The 20,595-nt window shown below is 39.5% G+C and overlaps 2 protein-coding genes across 2 annotated transcripts; both read left to right on the forward strand.

Moving 5' to 3' along the window:
* The first annotated feature begins 2,114 nt into the window (after positions 1-2,114).
* Positions 2,115-13,277, forward strand: asb15b (ankyrin repeat and SOCS box containing 15b). Its single transcript, XM_065264207.2, has 9 exons — positions 2,115-2,306; positions 2,403-2,458; positions 3,607-3,738; positions 3,836-3,994; positions 4,220-4,465; positions 6,792-6,963; positions 7,052-7,613; positions 12,172-12,325; positions 12,463-13,277. The coding sequence occupies exons 1-9, from the start codon at positions 2,230-2,232 to the stop codon at positions 12,630-12,632; spliced, it is 1,728 nt and encodes a 575-aa protein (XP_065120279.2). The 5' UTR covers positions 2,115-2,229; the 3' UTR covers positions 12,633-13,277.
* A 1,307-nt stretch (positions 13,278-14,584) lies between these two features.
* lmod2b (leiomodin 2 (cardiac) b) lies at positions 14,585-19,572 on the forward strand. Its single transcript, XM_065264466.2, has 3 exons — positions 14,585-14,987; positions 15,633-16,997; positions 19,164-19,572. The coding sequence occupies exons 1-3, from the start codon at positions 14,709-14,711 to the stop codon at positions 19,188-19,190; spliced, it is 1,671 nt and encodes a 556-aa protein (XP_065120538.2). The 5' UTR covers positions 14,585-14,708; the 3' UTR covers positions 19,191-19,572.
* Positions 19,573-20,595: the final 1,023 nt, after the last annotated feature.

Genomic DNA, 20,595 nt, shown 5'->3' on the forward strand with positions numbered 1-20,595 from the left:
AAAATCACTTTACGAATTTCCGTATTTTCTGAACTCGACTGGATGACCCGTGTTTTGGAGAGAGAGAGAGAGAGAGAGAGAGAGAGAGCGAAAGATAGAGCGCGCGAGAGAGGTGGGGGTCGGGTGACCGTGAAGATGATGCACGCGTCATAAACTCATCATCCAGCGCGGCAAACTGGATCAACTGCAGCAGCACATACGGAGCAGCCAGGGAACACACTGCGACCAAAATGGTCGCATATGCTTATGTGCATATGTGTTTATAGCATCTAAGTTGGCTTCATTTTGCGTGCAAGCACGTTGTGTCTCTCCGGTTGAGTGTCCGTTCACGTGCTCTCTGTTTCTCAATGAATTGGGCACGTCGCGAAGCAACCTCAGTGTCACATTGTATCCTTTCATGTTTCTGAACTTGAGCAGAGTTTTACCATTAGAGGTCTTTCTTCACTGAGGACGCGGGACCCGTACGGTTCCGGGTTTATATTTTAAATGGTCAGATGAGTCCGGGTCGGTCCTAGTTCATTACTTCGGGTCCCAAGTCTGATTAATATTGTGTGTAAAACCAGAGTCGATCGGAGAACGGCCGTGAGCGCTACCGTGCTAAAGCTCGAGTGCTGTTTTAGCGTGCCTCCGGTTTCTATGGCGATAGCAACTGGCTCTTGTCACGACCACGCGCCGCTTCATTTTCTTTATCCCATTTTTTAATCTTACTATTAATAGACAATATCTTTACTAAAATCTAAACAGTTAGCACAGAGATTGTAGCAAAAAGCAGTGCTAATACTGAATGAGCAAAGCTCTAGCCGACTCCGGATATAAAGAACGCAAAGCTGTAATGTAAAGTCTGTCATCGGGACAGCAAGTAGACTTTTAAATCTGAAATAATTAGTGGATTAAGCTTTTTTTAATTGGCAAAAGAGAAATAGAAAGCAGAAGCAGTAAAAGTGCCTATATAGAAGTTATTAACATTATAACATCAGTCACATTTATAATATATAGACCTGCACTGTCTATTAATATACTGTACATAGTATTGTATATAATTGAGTTTGATAAAAGGGGTCATCAAATTGCTTCATATATCAGTGCAAAAACATAAAGTGTTTTCGTGGTGCTTTGACAAACAGTGTCAGCTTTGTTTATGGCAAAAAAAGTTTGGGGTGGTTAGATTAATGAACTATAATGTGAAATTAATATGAATGTTTTATAAATCAAAGTATTGTGTTTTGTCACACATTATTAGTTCTTTGTTACATGTATAGTAGACCATTTCAACATGATCTCACAAAGTTCTGTGGGATAGTCACGGAATTTTTTGCTCATTTTTCCGTGACATTCTCACGGATCTCCGCATATTTCCTTGGCCCTGCCACGGACTTTCTTTTCCGTGGCATTCTCACGGATTGGTTACTCAACTGCTTTTTCCTATTTTCAAACCATTGTCGCTTCGGTTTAGGGTTAGATTTGGTGCTTGCGTTACTTTGTCACTGTAAGTATTGGTTTATACAATTTTTTCTGATGTATTCTTTTATATTTTCTAAACTTTAATCAATTGTCACCTGGCATTGGGGTTAGAGTTGGGTTTGGGTAGGGATGTCATTTTATGTAAATCTAACCCTAAACCGAAGCGACAATGGTAAGAAAATAGGACAAAACAGTTGAGTAACCAATCCGTGAGAATGCCACGGAAAAGAAAGTCCGTGGCAGGGCCACGGAAATATGCGGAGATCCGTGAGAATGTCACGGAAAAATGAGCAAAAAATTCCGTGACTATGCCACGGAAATTCGTGAGATCAGGTTGACCATTTTTTGTCGGTGGATAATAATGATCGCCCTTTTCACCAGCTACCACCACAAGTAAATTTCAGATCTGTGGGAAACACTGCAAATGTATATAAAAAAAATTAATTACAGACTTTTGCAATTCCGGCACACTGAAGAATTAAACAAATATCTTAAAGCTAAAGTTACATAAACATGATTAAGTAAGCCTGTAAACATTCAGGGTAGCAGTACACGTGAGGTAACTCAAACCCACATCTCTATATGACACATGATTCTCAAAGTGTCTGAGGTCAAGCGAGACAAAACTAAATATATCCTACAGGACCTGCAAAAACAAATTCATTCTGTTTAGGAGCACTGCATTGAGCACTGGACTAAACTATCTGCAAAACTGAAGTTCCCTCCAGAATTGCTCCACGTGCATGTCTTTGTATCCTCTGAAACACCATGGAGTACATTGATGAAATGGATGAAGATGAGTTATTGGAGTTTGCCATTCATTTGAGTCTTGACGAACCATTGAGGTATGCACAAAATCCTTTTCATTTAATGTTAAAATAATATACATCATCATTTTAAAGTGATGCTTAAATCTGTACATGTTTAATTCTCTCGTGCAGCACTTTTGAAAGAGCCAGCATTGAAAATATGAGGATTTTATCAGCAATTGATCAAGGTCAACATGTATAACCTTTTATCTGAACATCTCTTACAGTCAATATCAAGCCTGGCGCCAAGATGGCATATAAAGATGATTTTCTGTTCCTTTTCATTTATTTATTCACTTATTACGGCTACCTATTTTATTACCTGTATTACACATTCAAAATTCAATATCAAATCGACTATCAATCTTAACTCTTTCCCTGCCATTGACGAGTTATCTTGTCAATTAAGAGAAAACATTTGCATAAAAAAACTTATTCCTGAAGAATTTAATGTTAATACCACGATTATTCACTAATTTATGAAAAATTTGAAGCCAAAACTTTATTTACTAATTTTAAACTCTGTGTATGTTTTGATAATCGTTCTGAATTTGATCTTCTTCACAAATTTTTTTTTATTTCAGCTTTCTGCTAAAAAATTTTATTGTTAAAGGAAAAAAACCTATTTAAGAGTTTATAAGCAGAGAAAAAATATGGAAAGGATGAAACTTTTCAAAAAATGGCTGGCAAGGAATGGGTTAATAAGCCTAACTATCATTAATTAACTTGGTTATCTCTTACCTAATCTCAGGCGAATGGCTTCAGGATGCAAATGCAGAACCTTGATGTTTCAGCCTTCAACGTTTGACATTCGTTCCTTAATATTATAAAAATTATTATTATTATCATTATAAAACTAAGCTACTTAAAAATATGAATAACACTAAATTAAAAACTAAGTTTCAGAAGGAAGGAGAGTGGAATGAGAAGCTTCTCTGTAGATTTAGCACAGCATCTAGAAGGCTACGGTTTGTTACATTTTTGTGGCCCTGCATTTTTCAATGCATTATAATGTGGGGAAAATATAAATGTTAAAGAAAAATTTTTTTTGCTTCGTTAACAGTAATGAGCAATAGCCAAAGCCATTGCCTGAGATTAGGCCTAGTTGCTGTCTTTGGATAAATTCAGTTATACACATTATTAAAGAAATTATTATATCAACTTATATATGACTCAATTTACATCTCCAATGACGCTTTAATTGATTCTACATCTGTTAAAAAAACTGGAGGGGGGGGGGGGGTACGCCCCCCTTTGCCTCTCCTGGCGCCAGGCCTGGTCATTATGGAAACTGTCCAATCATTTGATATTCCACCTGTGCTATAATGTTATCCAGGAGATGCGTTTGGACTAAGGAAAATGCGCAAAAACAGCAATGCATTTAAGGAAAGAGACAGCAGAGGTTGGCTTCCTTTACACAGAGCATCTGTCCAACCTGATGCAGAGGTCCTGGATGCCGTCCTCATGGGTGAGCGAGTCAACAACATGCTTGTGTTAAAATCACGGTAAGTAAACACGAGCATGACAATCATTGCACTTCCATATGTATGTTTATATCTGGGCAGCATCCCATGAGGTCACAACAGAGGATACGACAAGCGATGGAGAGACCCCTCTTACTTTGGCTGTTCAAGCAGGACACGTGGAGAACGTGAATGTTCTACTGCGGCATGGAGCGTTACCACGCAACACCAACAGCAAGAACGAGACGCCACTTCTGCTGGGTAAAACATCACTAAATCACATTGGCTCATGTATTGAGTTCCACTTTAGCAGACGCTTAATAAAACAGCAAGCATGAAAAGCTATAAACAAGGCAAGAAAGCAAGATGTCGAACGTAACGTCATTTTGAAACTCTGTCTCGTGCAATAATTCCCCAGCATTCTTTGTGGGTTTGCATTAAATCTAGTATTTAGATCGTGTACTCACATTCTCCATTGCTTCAAAGCTGTGAGAAGAGACTCCTACATGATGGTTTATGCACTAATAATGGGAGGAGCCTTGGTGGAGCAGGTGTGTTTGAAGAAATGGACAGCCACCCATGAGGCAGCTAAGGTGGGTTGTGTTGACATTCTGAAGCTGCTGCTGAGATACGGCGGAACGGTTAGGGGTCGTGACTTACACGGGGTCACCCCGCTGGGCATCGCTGCTGAGTATGGACATCCTAAAATACTGGAAATCCTTATACAAACTGGTAAGTCAAGGACGATCATGGCAAACTCAGTAATTAGTTCCTTTTTTATTTTCTTTAAAGTCACATTGAATGATTAAAATGTACATTTCTTATTTGTATATGTAATATTGTAGTTTTATCTGTGCACTTCATTCTTTTGAAATATTCATGTGCCCTCATAATCTATAATCAAAAAAAGTTAATCTACACCCCTCCTCGAAAACAACCTCTATTTACCTTCTGTCATGAGGAATGACGCGAGGAAACTTGTTTCTGCCCAGAAAAACATTGCAACAATTACCAATGCAGCCCAACTTCCAACGATCCCATCATGTCTTGATGGACCAAATCAAGTCCATTTCAATTGGATATATGTCACAAAGCAGCTTGCCATGAAGAACAACAAAAGCATGGCAGATTTCAAATATGATTCAGGATTAGGGCTGCACAATTTATCATTTCGGCATCAACATCGTAATGTGCGCAGAACATCCATAACATTTATTTCAAAAGGAAAACTATTCTCAATGGCTTTGCCAGTGTTACACTATGTGAACGGTTTTAAATGAAATTACAAAATTCTCTAAGAGCTATTAAAAATAAAATGCAAGGTAGAAATAAATTCCTCTTAAACTCTCAAGCTTTTCATGTCATTCGAAGTCATCCAGTATTTCTTATACTACAACATACTGCCATGTCAGTTTCCCACAAATATCATGCAAGCCTATTAAAGGGGACATTTCACAAGACTTTTTTAAGATGTCAAACAATCTTGGTTTCCCCCGAGTATGTATGTGAAGTTCTAGTTCAAAATACTGAATAGATAATTCATTATAGCATGTTAAAATTGCCACTTTGTATGTGTGAGTAAAAATGTGTCCTTTAAAATGCAAATGAGTTGATCTCTGCACTAAATGGCAGTGCAGCGGTTGGATAGTGCAGATTAAGGGGCGGTATTATCCCATTCTGACATCACAAGGGGAGCCAAATGTCAATAACCAATTTTTCACATGCTTGCAGAGAATGGTTTACCAAAACTAAGTTACTGGGTTGATCTTTTTCACAATTTCTAGGTTGATAAAAGCACTGGGACCCAATTATAGCACTTTAACATGGAAAAAGTCAGATTTTCATGATATGTCCCCTTTAAGGATGGAGTATTTCAAGTTACAAAGAGTTTTTCAAATTTATTTCTCATTTAAATATTTTAATAAGTAGTACAACATTCATACCTATATAATGAGCAGAGTTTAGGATGGAGTACATGGAGGTATTAAATTCTAATCCAACATGGCGACAGCCGATGTCTGCACCAGGCATGTCATGGTGAATACACATTATCAAGGCAAAGCCAAAGAATAAGCATTTATTAATGTGGACGTTTGTGAAGCATAAGCAGGGATGGAGATAAACAGCGACTTTTGTCGCAATTAAATAATACGCCCATCTTCGTTTTTATCGTCGCTAGCGGGAATGCGTATGAGGAAAAAGGGATCTAGCGTACAAATTTCAGCTCTTGCGGTCTGCTCAGAACAGACATGAACGGAGGCGCATGTCAGGCTACACACAGCATACGGGGTAGGTCCTACGCGGAATTAGAATTCACGCTTTAGTCGGGAGGGCCAATTTTCATTTGACAAGTTACAGCTGCAATCCGTAGCACAGCTGCAATCCGTAACGTGCGGACAGAGAAACTGTGCTACTGATTGCAGCTATAACATACTGTTGTTTAAGTAATATATTGCAGAATTTACCCTATACTATACTAAATATATGCTATATAGAATAGTGAATACTATATTATAGAATTTAACATCGCTGCAAGTTCACAAGGAAGTGGTCAGTTGTCCCTGGGCAGTCATCAATTTGACAGCATGAGGATTGGCATCGGGTGGATCAGTGGTGGGATGAGCATCACACCAAACTGGAAGTCTCAGATGTCCTTGGTTCACAGTGAAACAGAAACAAGGTGCTATTAGCGTAAAAGCTCCTCACATATAAAGTCATACAGTATAATGGATGTGTGTGTGCTCGGTTCCGTTCAAGCTAACTATTGCGGCATAAGTATGTTTAGGAGCCGAATTAGGTCAATTCTTGCACTGTATGCACTGCAAGTTGCTTTGAATAAATAATATGCATAAATGTAATATAAAAATATCATGAAATATGTAAAATTGGTTTCGAATGGTATTAAACATTAAAATAAATAGTGCGATAAAGGTTACTGGTTTTTGCTGTAATATAGCGAAACAGAAATCGAATGAATGGTTTTAAACAAAGCTATACCTTAATGTCTATTGTCGTTTGCTTCATTATGTCTCATTGTTTCTATGACTCTCTCCTCTAGGGGGCGACGTAACAGCAAAAGCCGCCAATGGAGATACTGTATTGTATGAAGCTGCGGGCTCTGGGAACCTGGACTGTATTAATCTGCTCTTACAGTATGGCGCCAATCCTAATGTAGCAGGCTTTTGCTGTCAATTGCCCATTAACCGTGCGGCCTATGAAGGGCACTACCTGTGAGAACACAGCCCATCAGTCTCATAACACTTCACCTACACCTTCACTTTTCCTTAATGTAAAACCTGTTGCTTTTTGAACTGATAGGGCACTAGAGACCCTCATCCCCATCACCAACAAGAGGGCCATCCGTCTTTCCGGAATGAGCCCGGTCCATTCCGCAGCAGATGGAGGCCACGCCGACTGTCTCAAGCTGCTGATCGAAAAAGGCTTTGACGTTAACGCCATCCTGGACTTTCGCATCTCTGAGAACTACAGTGACATGAGGAAGACTCCGCTTTATTTTGCCGTCTCCAATGGTGATGTCACCTGCACAGAGTTGCTACTGAAAGCAGGTGCGAAGACAGAGCTGGACCCGCTCCGCTGCCTCCTGGTGGCGGTCAGAACTGGAAAATACGAGCTGGTGCGGCTGCTTCTAGCCCACAGGGCAGACGTCAACTGTATCTTTAATGTTATAATTGACACAGTATTTCCTACGGCCTTACAGTACTGCCACGAGGATGAAATGATGCTGCGTCTGCTCCTTAACAATGGTTTCCATGCAGAAAGCTGTTTCGAGTGTTACCATGAAGACCCTGTAACAAGATACTCGTTGACAGAGACTAAAAACAAGTCGCACAAAACCAAGACCCATACCAACAAAGTCTCTGTAAGCATCATATTATAAGCATTTTAATATTACACTTTACAAATAAAGGTGATTATTTTTTGATAAACCCACACTTAACCTGTCCAATGTCTTAAAATAACTACCAGAGCAACATCTTAGCAAACGTGGTATAAGCGGAATAACTAACCCCGGTTCTTTGAATTATTTGAATATTTCAACGGCCCATTGTCAATTATTCCTTACAAAAAATATAGGCTTAAATATTAGCTGAAAACTTGTGCATTACATATATATACATTTGGCAGATGCTTTAATTCAAAGCTGCTTACATAACTAGACATACATTTTTTATGTGTTTTTGTCCTGGGTTGAAACCCATGGGCTTTTGGCAGCTATCTACCACTGAGCTATGCAGGCAGAGATGGGCATAAATACATGGAAATAAAATTTAAAATAATGTGTGTAAAAGATATTTTAATCCAAAATACTGTGTAAAAATTGTATTACAAATAAAGTATTTTGTATTTTGAAAATACACAAAATTATGTTTTATTAACAAAGTTTGGGAGAAACACGTTCAAATAATCACCTCGTTACAACGAGTCAGCAATCAGGTGTCCACCTGATCGGCATCAACAGAAACCTATATAGACTGGAAATCAACTCACCCTCAGTCCTCGATAGTTTCAGCATCTGTGTCGACATACAAGTTAAAATGTCCACAGAGTATTCCCCATCTGACGAATCCATAATCGCCCTGGATGTGGCTCAAGATCCTATGCCGCTTTCCACCAAAGCAAAGAGCGCTCACGCTCAGGCAACAGCAACTAGCCTCAGCTTCTCCGCACAATATCCGACCCAGCCGCCCGGCATCTCGTACTTCAAGACGCTGAAGCTTCCCTTCACCTCCACCATCAAGACACCCACCATGTTCTCCAGATTTTTCATACGCTTCAGCACATCCAGCAATCCCTGCAATAGAAAATTTGACAGTGCTTGGCTTGAGAAAAGCATTAAACAAAGCTGACTTCTCAAAATCTTCTCCAAAAAAACGAAATAAAGCGGAGCTCTATAATCTCTGCACCTATCTTCAACCAACACTACCTTCTCCAAAAGCAACCCCCCACGCAAAACCACACACAAATCAAAGAATATTACAGTTTTATCTCCATAATCACCAAAAGGCAGCAGGCCGCCTTCAGTCAATCTAACCCAGGCTCCAGATTTCGCTCCTGAGCCTCAATCTTTTCCATGCTCGCACCAAGATCCAATTCTTCCACAAAAGTGTTTTCGGCTCACCCTACCCAGTAATAGCTAGCACCCAGACATCCATACTCATTAAAGGTATCGAAAGAACCCACCCTATATACAAGACAACCAATAACCTTAGAAATACTCACCAAATGCATCACCACCCTCCGTCGAGGCTTCCAACTTCAATCCAAATGACCACAGATCTATCACTTCTGGACAACAACACAATTTCTTATTTCATCAAACAAAGCAAGACGGACCAAATGAAAAAAAGGCCATTTCATTGACATTTTCAACTACCCATCACCAATTCAATCATACCAGGCTACCTACATTCCAGAAACTCCCAGGCTAGATCAACATCAGACCCACTCTTCATAGATGACTCAAATCGCCAGGTTACATGCTTCTGGTTCCAAAACACCTAATACCCCCTTTTTTCTACCGCCGCAGCGGTACTGTGTTCCCTGCTCTCTGCTAATCCCCACTGCTATGGAAGTGGTTTCCCTCTGCTCCCGCAGGAGCCCTCTCTTTCACAATTTCTCCACTGCCACAGCAGTGATGTTTCCTCTGCTCCCGCATGAGCCTGCTTACTACTAAAATCCACTTGTGGTGTTTTCCCAATCTCCCGCAGGAAATCTGTTCTCCATTCCTGCAGCGGTCTCGTTTTCTTTTCTCCTGCAGGAACCCTGCTTTTACTAATCTCCTCTGCAACAGCAGTGATGTGTCCCCTGCTCCCGCAGGAGCCCTACTCTCCACTGCCACAGCAGTGATGTTTTGTCTGCTCCCTCATGAGCCCTGTTTTTCCACCGCCGCAGCGATGTTGTTTCCTCTGCTCCGGAGGAGCACTGCTTTCACTAACCTCCACTGCCACAGCAGTGATGTTTCCTCTGCTCCCGCAGGAGCCCTGCTTTCCACAATTTCCTCCACTGCCGCAGCAGTGACTTCTCCCCTGCACTCACAGGACCCTGTCTCCACAGTGGTGCTATTTCCCTTTGCTCCCGCAGGAGTCCTGCTTTCCACTAATCTCTACTGCCATTGCAGTGCCGTCTCCTTTGCTTCTGCTGGAGCCCTACCTTTCACAAATTCTCCACTGCTGCAGCAGTGATGTTTCCCCTGCTCCCGCAGGAGCTAGTTTACCACCTATTTCACGTTTCCCATTTTTTGGGGGGGTTGTTCCGGGTTCTGGCCTAAAGGGCTCGTTATAGTCGTGCGTAGGTCCTACGGCGTAGCCGAGACGGCGTAGGTTTCGTGTCGGTTTTCATTTATACTTTTGTGTCGTCGTCCGCGTCGACGTGCAAACACACGGCCAGACCGCTGGTAGGCAGTAACCACGGGTGTAACCACAGTAGCAGCGCAAACGTGAAAGAAGAAAAAGCTTAGCAAGTTAAAGGCAGGATAGGCAGGAATTAGCTAAAAAAACTTTTTTTACAAATTTGTTTAAACTGTCTTTATATATCAATACATAAGTAAAATGTAAGTACTCTGAAAAAGAGAGTATAAAAATCGAGTGTCTGTAGACCTCTCACCACTGTTTTAAGCACAGCTCATTTTTCCATTCACTCCACCCCCTCCCTTCTGTGTTTCTTCTAAAGCCACGCCCCCAAAACACATGAACGCGCGACACCGACAGCTTTGCTGGGAGAAGGATTTACCTCAGACAAGCGGAGAGGAAGGAGCGCTGTGAATGTAATAACATCATGTCACAATCACATGTAATAATACACCTAACTTTATCACTATGAATATAAACAGATAGGATGGCTTTTAGTACTCACTATTAAGCCAGTGTTTTGCATGGAAGAGTTTCCGTGATGAAAGCATTGTTGACTCTGATGAGGACTACACTCCGGAGACAATACCGCTACCGCATCATCGACTCGAGGAAAAGCCACGTGATATTTACTCTCGTTTGATTTCTTCGTTTATTCCTTTTTTTGCCTTGTTTGCCTTCACTGACTGGATATGCAGGTACTGTGAGTTGTGAATGAACTTTCTCTGCCATACTTTTGCTCTTCCTAGAGTGCCTTGTGCACGTTTAAATCAATCGGATGTGCGCATGTCTGGGCAAATCCCATAGCAACGGGTGGGGCCATGGTCGCAAGAGAGAGTGATATTCGCGCAAGCAAATCATTTGTTTCGTCCCGAATGGAAATAATTAACTGTGTTTAACACAGTCGTGAGAGGTCTACAGACACTCGAGTTTTATACTCTCTTTTTCAGAGTACTTACATTTTAATTATGCATTTGTATATAAAGACAAATATAAAAACAAATTTGTAAAAAAGTTTTTTAGATAATTCCTGCCTACCCTGCCTTTAACCCACAAACAAAGAAGAAACAGCAACTTGTTGTGCATAATTTAAGAAGACCAGCAATGACGGAAGTAAATAAACAGCGACTTTTGATGCAGTTTGGATTAAATCACTCCTCAACTTAGCTCATCTTTGTTTTCACCGTCACAAACGGAAATACCTATGACGCAGTTTTTTTACCGGACAGGAGGGGTTCTGGTGGACCAATCACAGCGCTTGCGGTCCGAGTAGATCTGATGCGTTGTTACATTTTTTGTGAGGTGCGCGTCAGGCTACGGATAGCCTACGCCGTAGCTACGGTGTAGAACCTATGCACACCCATTAATACGGGCTTTAGGCCGAGCCCAGGACCATCTCCCCGCCAGGAAGCGCTTCGGTCTCAGGCCATTAATGAGCTCGGAGTCCTCTCCTCCGACAGCACGCCAAATGCGCATATTAATAACCCTGTTTTGAGTTATTTGTAAGTGTGAACTCAAGAAATACATGTGAAATCGACCATGACACCCTCACCTTATTCCAGAAAAGTCACTGATCCAATTCTGTACAGCTGCATTTTATGTATTTTCAAAATACTAAATTACTCATCTTAAATGTACAGTATTTAGTATTACGGAAGAGGATTAGGGCCACTGGTGAAAAAAATATTTGAATTCTGACTTTATTCTGAGTTTAAAGTCAGAATTCTGAGATTAAATTCAGAATTCAAATTCTGAGATTAAAGTCAGAATTCAAATATTTTTTTTCACCAGTGGCCCTAATCCTCTTCCGTATATGATAAATAAATGTAGAATCATATGTTTTCCCCAAAAGCCTTACAAATACAAAATAGTATTTTATATGTATATCTGAAGTACTGCTCATCTCTGTATGCAGGAGCATGAACATTTTAAATGAAGCAAAAACTAAAACTGAAAAATAAAAAAGAACTAAAACCTGCTTTGAACAAACACGATTTATTCTCAAAAAATGTGTCATGTGCTCATTCATTGTATCTGCTGTGCACTCACTGTCTGTACTGTGTTTTTAAGTTTTGTGAGTTCATAAGCGTGGAGTGGAAGAGACTCTTGGCAGGAAGGGTCGTCCGAATTCTCCTGGATTACGTGAATCACGTGAACATTTGCCCCACCTTGCAGCGTATTCTGGAGGAACAAGAGGAGTGGGACGACATCTGTGACATTCTCAGTAAGACACAAACTGATATGATATTGACAAAATTCAAATTCATGTAACAAAATTAAAAATGTTTAAAATAAAAAAGCATCATGACAGTATACGAATGTGCATGTTGGTGAACAGTTATAGCTATTTTCTTGTGATAGGAAAGCCACGTCGTCTGCAGCACCTGGCCAGGCTGGTTATCAGGAGACAGATGATTTTGAGAAGATTAAATGATCCCGCGTATATGAACAGGGCTCCTTTCCCACCAGCACTGAGAAACTTTCTGCTATATAAAGAATATGATCTTTATGGTCAAATGCTAAAAAACTAAATTATATACAAAGTATTTTTTTCTTCTTTTATGTAGTTTTATATGTGAAGAGCTCAGATAAAAAAACGCTAAGTGCATCTGTCATGATTTCTTGTAAATAAGCATTTTTGGCTATTAAAGGGATAGTTTACCCAAAATAATTTATTCACCCTCATGTTGTTTTAAACATGTATGAGTTTGTTTATAGATATTTTGATAAATGATGGTAAGCACACAGATTTTCATTTTTTGGGTGAACTATCCTTTTAATGGATTCTGCCTAAAAACTGGTATTTCTGAATAGGCCGAGGTGGGGAGGATTAAGCGGATTTAAAAAAGAAAGTATTTGTTAAACGTAATGCATGTTGAGAGTGTTCGGTTATAACCGTTATTTAATTTTTATGGCTTTTGCATCTGAACTCTTCATCTGTATTTGGTTAAATGCATTTATAAAGCAATGATAATGCCATGAAAAGCTACAGGTGACAAGTGAAAAAAAGGGAGAGGATTTTTAAATGGTTCATGACATTCATGATGGTTCATTGTTTTATTTGCTTAGAAATATTTTGCAACAATGTACTTCTGTGGTTTGTTCATGTGTATGTCAATTTCATGTTATAGTTGATAAAGATTTACACTGCATGCAATAAAGGTACAGTTTGATCAGTTGTCTTGATCAGTTGTTTTTAAACATGCTCATGCAAAACAATAAATCCCAAACTTATTGTTGATAGTTATGAATTTATTAAACTATAACAATTTGGGATGAACTGTAAATTTCACCACACATTGAGAAACAACAGATAAGTCCAGGCTTAAAGGTGCAGTGTGTAGATTTTAGCAGCATCTAGCAGTGAGATGTGAATTGCAACCAATGGCTCAGTCCACCATTCACCGAAATGCATAGAGAAGCTTCAGTAGTCGCAACAGGACAGACATGTTGTTGTCTAAGACAAAATACAGTAGTGACAAAACGCACTCTGTAGAGTAGTTTGTCTATTTATTTCTATGGCTGCACAAAATGGCGACTTCCATGTTATTATGTACACCACTGATAATATAGTTATGTATATTATATTACATTTCTGTTATTAGATCCTTCTAAAAGTTACACATTGCACCTTTAAGGCAAAACCTCTGGGATTTAAGCTGATGTTGCTGTGCTGTCATTGCTGGGCGGCGTCTCTGGAGATAAAACGGACATTGTGTTCCTGTCATAAACACTATCCTGACAGAGGACAACAAACTTATTTCATTCTCATGAACCATTACACAGACTGATTTGAATGATTTTTATATCTTATTCAAAAATATCTCCAGCGTTATTCTGATTCACAACATTCCAGGCATGCTGGATTTCAGAGTATGACGTCCACTGATAAATACGTTAAAAAAAGGCACATATTAATCCTGATGACATGAAGGGAGCAGTGAAAAAGAGAGAGATTTTTTTAATCAGTTCAAAGCAGTTCAAAGATAATCTGTTTTTCACCGTGACGTCCTCTATTAGCTCCGTGTGATATTTTTGGCACATATGAAAAAACTGAAAGAACCAAAGTGCATTATGGGTATGGAAAATTATTTACATATATACCAGATCCTTAATGCTAAATTAATCTTTTGTTAATAAAAACCAAAAAACAACTTGTACCATTTACTGACACTTATAATTTAAGATCATTTAGTACTGACTGTACACGTGAGTAAAAAAAGCATATACTAATCTACAGTAAGTGTTTCCTGAAAAAGGAAATTGATATTATAAGGGCATTCTCCCAGTCTTTTACTGTGATCTGATCTTATTTTGGACATGAACAATGCGGTTGGGATCTGCTGACAGTCTACGCTGTGGCCATGTTGTGAGCTCACAAGCTTTTTCCAGCTCTGTCTGATTGACTCCTGCCTCCCAAAAAAGAAATGGCATCATGGGATGGGGCTTTGTCCCACACCTCTCTTATTCCGGCTCTTAAAACCCTTCCAGCAGCCCATCACAGTAGATAAGCATTCACCCTCACAAGCTCCACAGTGCCTCTCCGATGCGACATTACTGATAGGAAAGCAGGATTTCAAACGGCCCGAGCAGATCAACAGGAGGCCATGAGTATGTTTGGCTACCGGCGAGAACTGAGTAAATATGAAGATCTGGATGATGATGAGCTGTTGGCCTCGTTGACAGCCGAGGAGCTACAGGAGCTGGAGAAGGAACTGTCTGATATCGATCCTGATGGCAACGTTCCCATAGGACTGAGACAGAGAGATCAGACAGCAAAGACTCCTACTGGAACATTCAGCAGGGAGGCTCTGATGAAATACTGGGAAAATGAGACCAGGAAACTGCTGGAAGAGGAAATAATTGGATCTGCAAGTCCCACACAGGTTAGTAATTCGTTTCAAGAGTTTAGGTGATAAAGTAGAAGACTTGGATTTAAATACTGATTTCCCATTTGGCAAAAGTTTACTAAAATAGAAAAATTATGAAGTAAACCTTAATAATTGGGAAGAGGGAATGATTTTAAAATTAGAGGATGCAAGTAGACATGGGCCCGTATGAGATTCTGGCGGTATGATAACTGTAAGCAAAAATACCACGGTGTTTTGGTATTGCCATTGTAACACTAAAATGTGTTATTTTCAAATGTCTGCTTATAAAACATCATCTTTTCTACTGGACACAATGAATTTTATTTTTAAGCAACAAAAATAAAGCCTTTAAATAATAATATTCTTTCAAAAATATATAATTGAAATGTAAACATGAATAAAATTACATGATTTAATTCATTTTGTGTAAACACAGTTCATACCTTGAAAACGGTATCACAGAAAATGTTTGTGGTTTTGAAACCTTCACTCTTTAAAACATCGGTACCTTGAAACCGGTAACCGGCCCATATAGATGCAATGTCACCCATATAGTTGTGGGATGTGTGTTGAAAAAAATATAAAGATCACCAAGACCGTCAAAAAATAGTACACACCAGTAGCACCAATGCTTTTCTAACAATGACATTATGATTCCAGAAAGATGAAGGAAGCAGAGAAGATGCTGAATGCATGACTGACACTGAAGAATCTGAAGAGGAAAAAGAAGAGTCAGAAGAAAATGAGAAAGACAACCAGGAAACTAAAGAACACGAAGAGGAGGAAGAGGAAGAAAGTGAAATTGAGGAGCCAGTGACAGAAGAAGAGGAGGATGAGGAGGAAGAAGATGAAGAAGAGGAAGAAGAGATTAGCGCACCTCCAGGGAATTCTCCTCCTCAACATCAACAGTCTTTTAACGATCAGTCCAATCTGAGACCGGTCGAGCCTGCGAAGCGAAACTCTCCACTGATGTGTGAACCAAGAGTCCAAGTTCAGGAGTCCAGTCGCTTGTCAGGAAACCCAACTGTGGTGGATGATGTTTTGGAGAAGATCCTCAACAATGACTCAGACACCATTGAGGTCAACCTCAACAACATTGAAAATATCTCTCAGGGGACCCTTATACGCTTTTCGGAGGCCTTGTGTTCCAACACGCATGTGAGGTTTTTCAGTCTTGCTAACACGCATGCAGATGATCAGGTAGCGATTGCCATCGCCAAGATGCTGAGGGAAAACTGCCACATCACTAATCTTAACATCGAGTCCAACTTTATAACAGGTAAAGGTATCCTGGCACTGGTCCAAGCCTTAACCCAAAACCGAACACTAACAGAACTTCGATTTCACAACCAGCGGCACATTTGTGGAGGTCAAGTGGAAATGGAGATCGTGAAGTTACTCAGGGAGAACACAACGGTGATAAAGCTGGGTTACCAGTTCGACCTCGCAGGTCCTCGTATCAGCATGACGACGATTCTCACTCGCAACCAGGACCTTCAGAGACAGAAAAGAATTCAAGAGCAGCGGCAACAGCAAGGAGGCGCGGCCGCAAACCCACGAACTGCCGAGCTTCAAAAGACCAGCATCACGGTCTCTCCTTACGGCTCCCCTCGGAGCTCACCGTGGTCATCTCCAAAGTTGCCGCGTGTTGACATGTCAAAGAAAAATGCTCCTCCACCACCACCACCACCTCCCCCTCCACCACCACCTCCTCCTCTTCCACCAGCGCCTCCATCTGAAGCCTCCTCAGAAAAGAAGGCTCCAACTAGGACGATAGCGGAGCTCATCAAACGACAGGAGGCATCTTCCAAGAAACAGAACCCAAATCCATCCAAATCTAAGCCTAAGAAGGCCAAGAAAGGGCCAGGGAGAAAGACAAAGACTGACAGTATCCTAAAAGAACTGAAGAACGCCTTAAAACCCATTGGAGACAGAGAGAACTCAAGACCTTCAACACCACAACGCTGCGCTCATGATGAACTCATGGCTGCCATCAAGGGGAGCAGTATCAGAAATCTCAGAAAGGTGAGGAGCAGAAACTCTTTCCTAAAAATAAAGGGGTGCTACACAATGTCATAGAAGAACCATTTTTGACTGTATCGTTCCATAAAGAACCTTTACAGCAAAAAGTGTTTCATCTATGGCATTGTAAAGTACCTTAATTTTTAAGAGCGAACCTTTTACAAAAAGATTCTTTGCAAGTTATTATAAAAATATAAGAAATTGTTATTTAATTTTAACTATTAAATTCATGGTTCCGTATTAAAACATTGTAAAAAGTAAAAGTTGGATTCACCTAAAAATATTTTCAATTGGTAACACCTATTTATTCCAAATCGAAATTTCTTACTTTAAATAAACATTTTAAGTTGAAAAAGCTTACATTTGGTGGTTACCAACAGAAGTTTACTTACCTTAAATTTAAGTTGACAAAACTACATTTTTTTAAATTCTCAATTTTAAAGGTGGGGTGCATGATTTTTGAAAAACACTTTGGAAAAGGAGTCGGGCTGAGTACCAAAACACACTTGTAGCCAATCAGCAGTAAGGGGCATGCCTACTAACCAACATCATTGCCTGGGTTGCGAATATGTGGGGCGGGGCTATTAAAAGAAGGTCCAGATTCTATTGGGGTAGGGGCGTGTTTGTTTAGGTGATTTCAAATGTCAAAGATCATGAGACCATGTTTCAGAGATCACGCACCCCGCCTTAAAGTGTTACTAATTAAAGTAATTTGTTGAAGTACTTTTAACAGTGCATGTATCAACTAGGCATATTTGGCGTGTTGTCTGTAAGGAGGAGATCGGAATATTAACCTGAACCCAGTGTACTCTGCCCTACTTTAACTGGCATAGATATATCAGCAGAGAGTGGGGCGATAGGGCTGAGGGATGCTGCAAAAACTGTCACGGGACAGAGGTTAGGGGGAGCTATATATAGAGACCACTTTGCTTCGGTAATCGGTTGGATTACATGACCATACTCCTCTGTAACTTAGTTAAATAAACTTTATTTAAAGAGGACATATCATGAAAATCTATAGTGATATAATTGGGTTCCCATTGCTTCGATTGAACTAGAAAATGTGAAAAATTTCAACCCAGTAATTTTGGTTTGGTAAACCATTTTCTACAAGCATATGGAAAGTAGGTTATTGAAATGTGACTCCCTATATGATGTCAAAAGGGGATAATACCGCCCCCTAATCTGCACTATCCAACCATGGCATTTCCATTTAGTGCAGAGAGAAAGAAGAAATAATTGACAGCACAATTGAGCTTCAACAAACCTCCATCATGGAAATCATTAGTGCATTTCATCAGCTCATTTGCATTTAAAGGACACAACCAAAAATGTGTAAAAAGTGGCAATTTTAACTAGCTTTTTGAGCTAAAATTTCACATATGTTCTCTGTGGACACCTTAAAAATGTTATTTAACAGTGTAATGGCTCTTCAGGGAAACAAAAAAGATTTGGGGCATTGACGTAGAGAGCCTTTATAGCACCTTTATTTTTTAGAGTGTAAAGAGGACTTAAAACTGTATTTTACTAGGGTTTCGAATAAAACCTGACACTTTGCTGTAACAGGTGATGTTAAAACAAGTGAAAGCAAATCCTTTTGGTTTTCAATAGAAACAAAAGGAACTTGACCTCGGGCGGTTATTCCAAACACAAAGGTTTACACATAATAAGGTATTCACTTTCCAATACTGCAAGTGATGTCAGAACATACTTGTCATTGTAGCCGCACCTGATCAGAACAGGTCGAGCTCTATCAGGTGCATTCTTCAACACAAGCCATCAGTGAAATGACATGGAGAATCAAACTCAAATGAACTAAACCTCGATTTTTATTCTCTGCTGCAATGGAAAATTCAGCATCACCATCAGACGACCCATCTTGACCCCACAAATACTTCACACTTAACGATGCTATAAATAGAGGTGATTTTGCCGGTCTTGATAAGACAGACGGCTCATCTACCACTGTTAGAACGAAGGCCAGTCTGAATTTATCACTGTAAACATGAGTAAACACTACAACACTAACACTAGTCGGACTTGTTTTTATTATATGATCTATCATTTATTTCCAGAATGGATTTGTGATTGCATAATGTGATAAACATTACGCTGTAAATGCATTTGGTTAGACAAGTAAAGGGATCTAACCGTTTAAATTCCTTACAGGTGGAGGTTCCTAAGTATCTTCAGTAACTGGACCGTAAGACTTCGGACTCAGACCGAGCAGAAATCCAGATCCAGAGCAGAACCGGAAATCTCCGCATCACAAAATCTGTGTACATATAAATCCTACTTCAATGTTTCAGGGTTTCCTTTAAGATCACATTCATCCTCAAAATAAATCTCATGATTTTTGCTTTTAATAAGCATGAAGACAATGATGCAAAGAAGACACATCCAGATGAATACATGCATTTTTACTGCATATTTTTTTCTTGTTGATATTAGTTAGCTGTTTGTCAGCAGTTTTTATTATTGAAGTGATTGCACTTGATTTAAAAGTACACATTTGTATTGTTTTTATAAATGTAATTATTTAACTTGATTTTAAGGAATAAATGAAATTTGATAATTACATCTTTATAAGCTTTATATAAGGGGGAAAAAGATTTGGGGCAGAAATACACAAATTCAGTATTCATTTATTAAAGACACTGTTTTTTAAGTCCATATCTCTTTAGCTTTGAGACTCTTTAAAAAAAAAAAAAGTTATAAAAAATATTGCTCTTGCACTGGCAGACATAGACTGCCAAGCCTCTATTTTAAAGTCATTTAATATAAAACAGCTATAAAAGAATCAGAGAACAGTTATTTCTTATATGCTACTTATCCAAACAGTTAATAGCTAAGGAAAAGGTCAACAGATTAGCCTCCAATGATCATATCAGAGTATTAGCTGAATATCAGATTCACTTAATCCGTGTGTTTGTATGTTTTGGAAAAGTTCCTGGATCTAAATCCACTTCGCAGCTGCACACAGAAATGTTTTATAACAGTTACCCTGCATGCGCCTCACTTGTGTCCTGGCAAAGAAACAGACCACTGTGTTTCAAATAACAAAGCAATATTTTTATAAACTTTAAACATTATTTAACCCTTTATCACAACCAGCAATGATTGTTTTAAAGTCTGAATAACTCTCCTTCTCATGGCACTCGCCTGGAGAAAGAATGATTTCATAATGTTGCATTAGTAATATGCACGACGTATTGCCAGAAGACAACAAATGCCTTTCGATAGGCAAAAGCTTAATTAAAGGTGCAGTGTGTAAATTTTAGCGCCATCTAGTGGTGAGGTTGCGAATTGCAAACAACGGTTCAGTCCACTACTCACCCCTCGCTTTTGAAACACAAAGAGAAGCTATGATAGCCACCACCGGACAAATATGTCATCGTTGGAGACAATTTAGTAAAAAATGTTGTCCGTTAAGGGCTTCATGGCGGCCCAAAATGGCGACTTCCATGTAAGGGGACCCTCTGTGTATGTAGATAAAAACGTCTTATTCTAAGGTAATAAACACATAACGGTTCATTATGAAAGGTCTTTATAAACCCCTGATAATATTGTTTTGAATATTATTTTGCATTTCTGTCAAGAG

Source organism: Paramisgurnus dabryanus, chromosome 1 (assembly GCF_030506205.2).
Source record: "Paramisgurnus dabryanus chromosome 1, PD_genome_1.1, whole genome shotgun sequence".
Lineage (NCBI taxonomy): Eukaryota > Metazoa > Chordata > Actinopteri > Cypriniformes > Cobitidae > Paramisgurnus > Paramisgurnus dabryanus.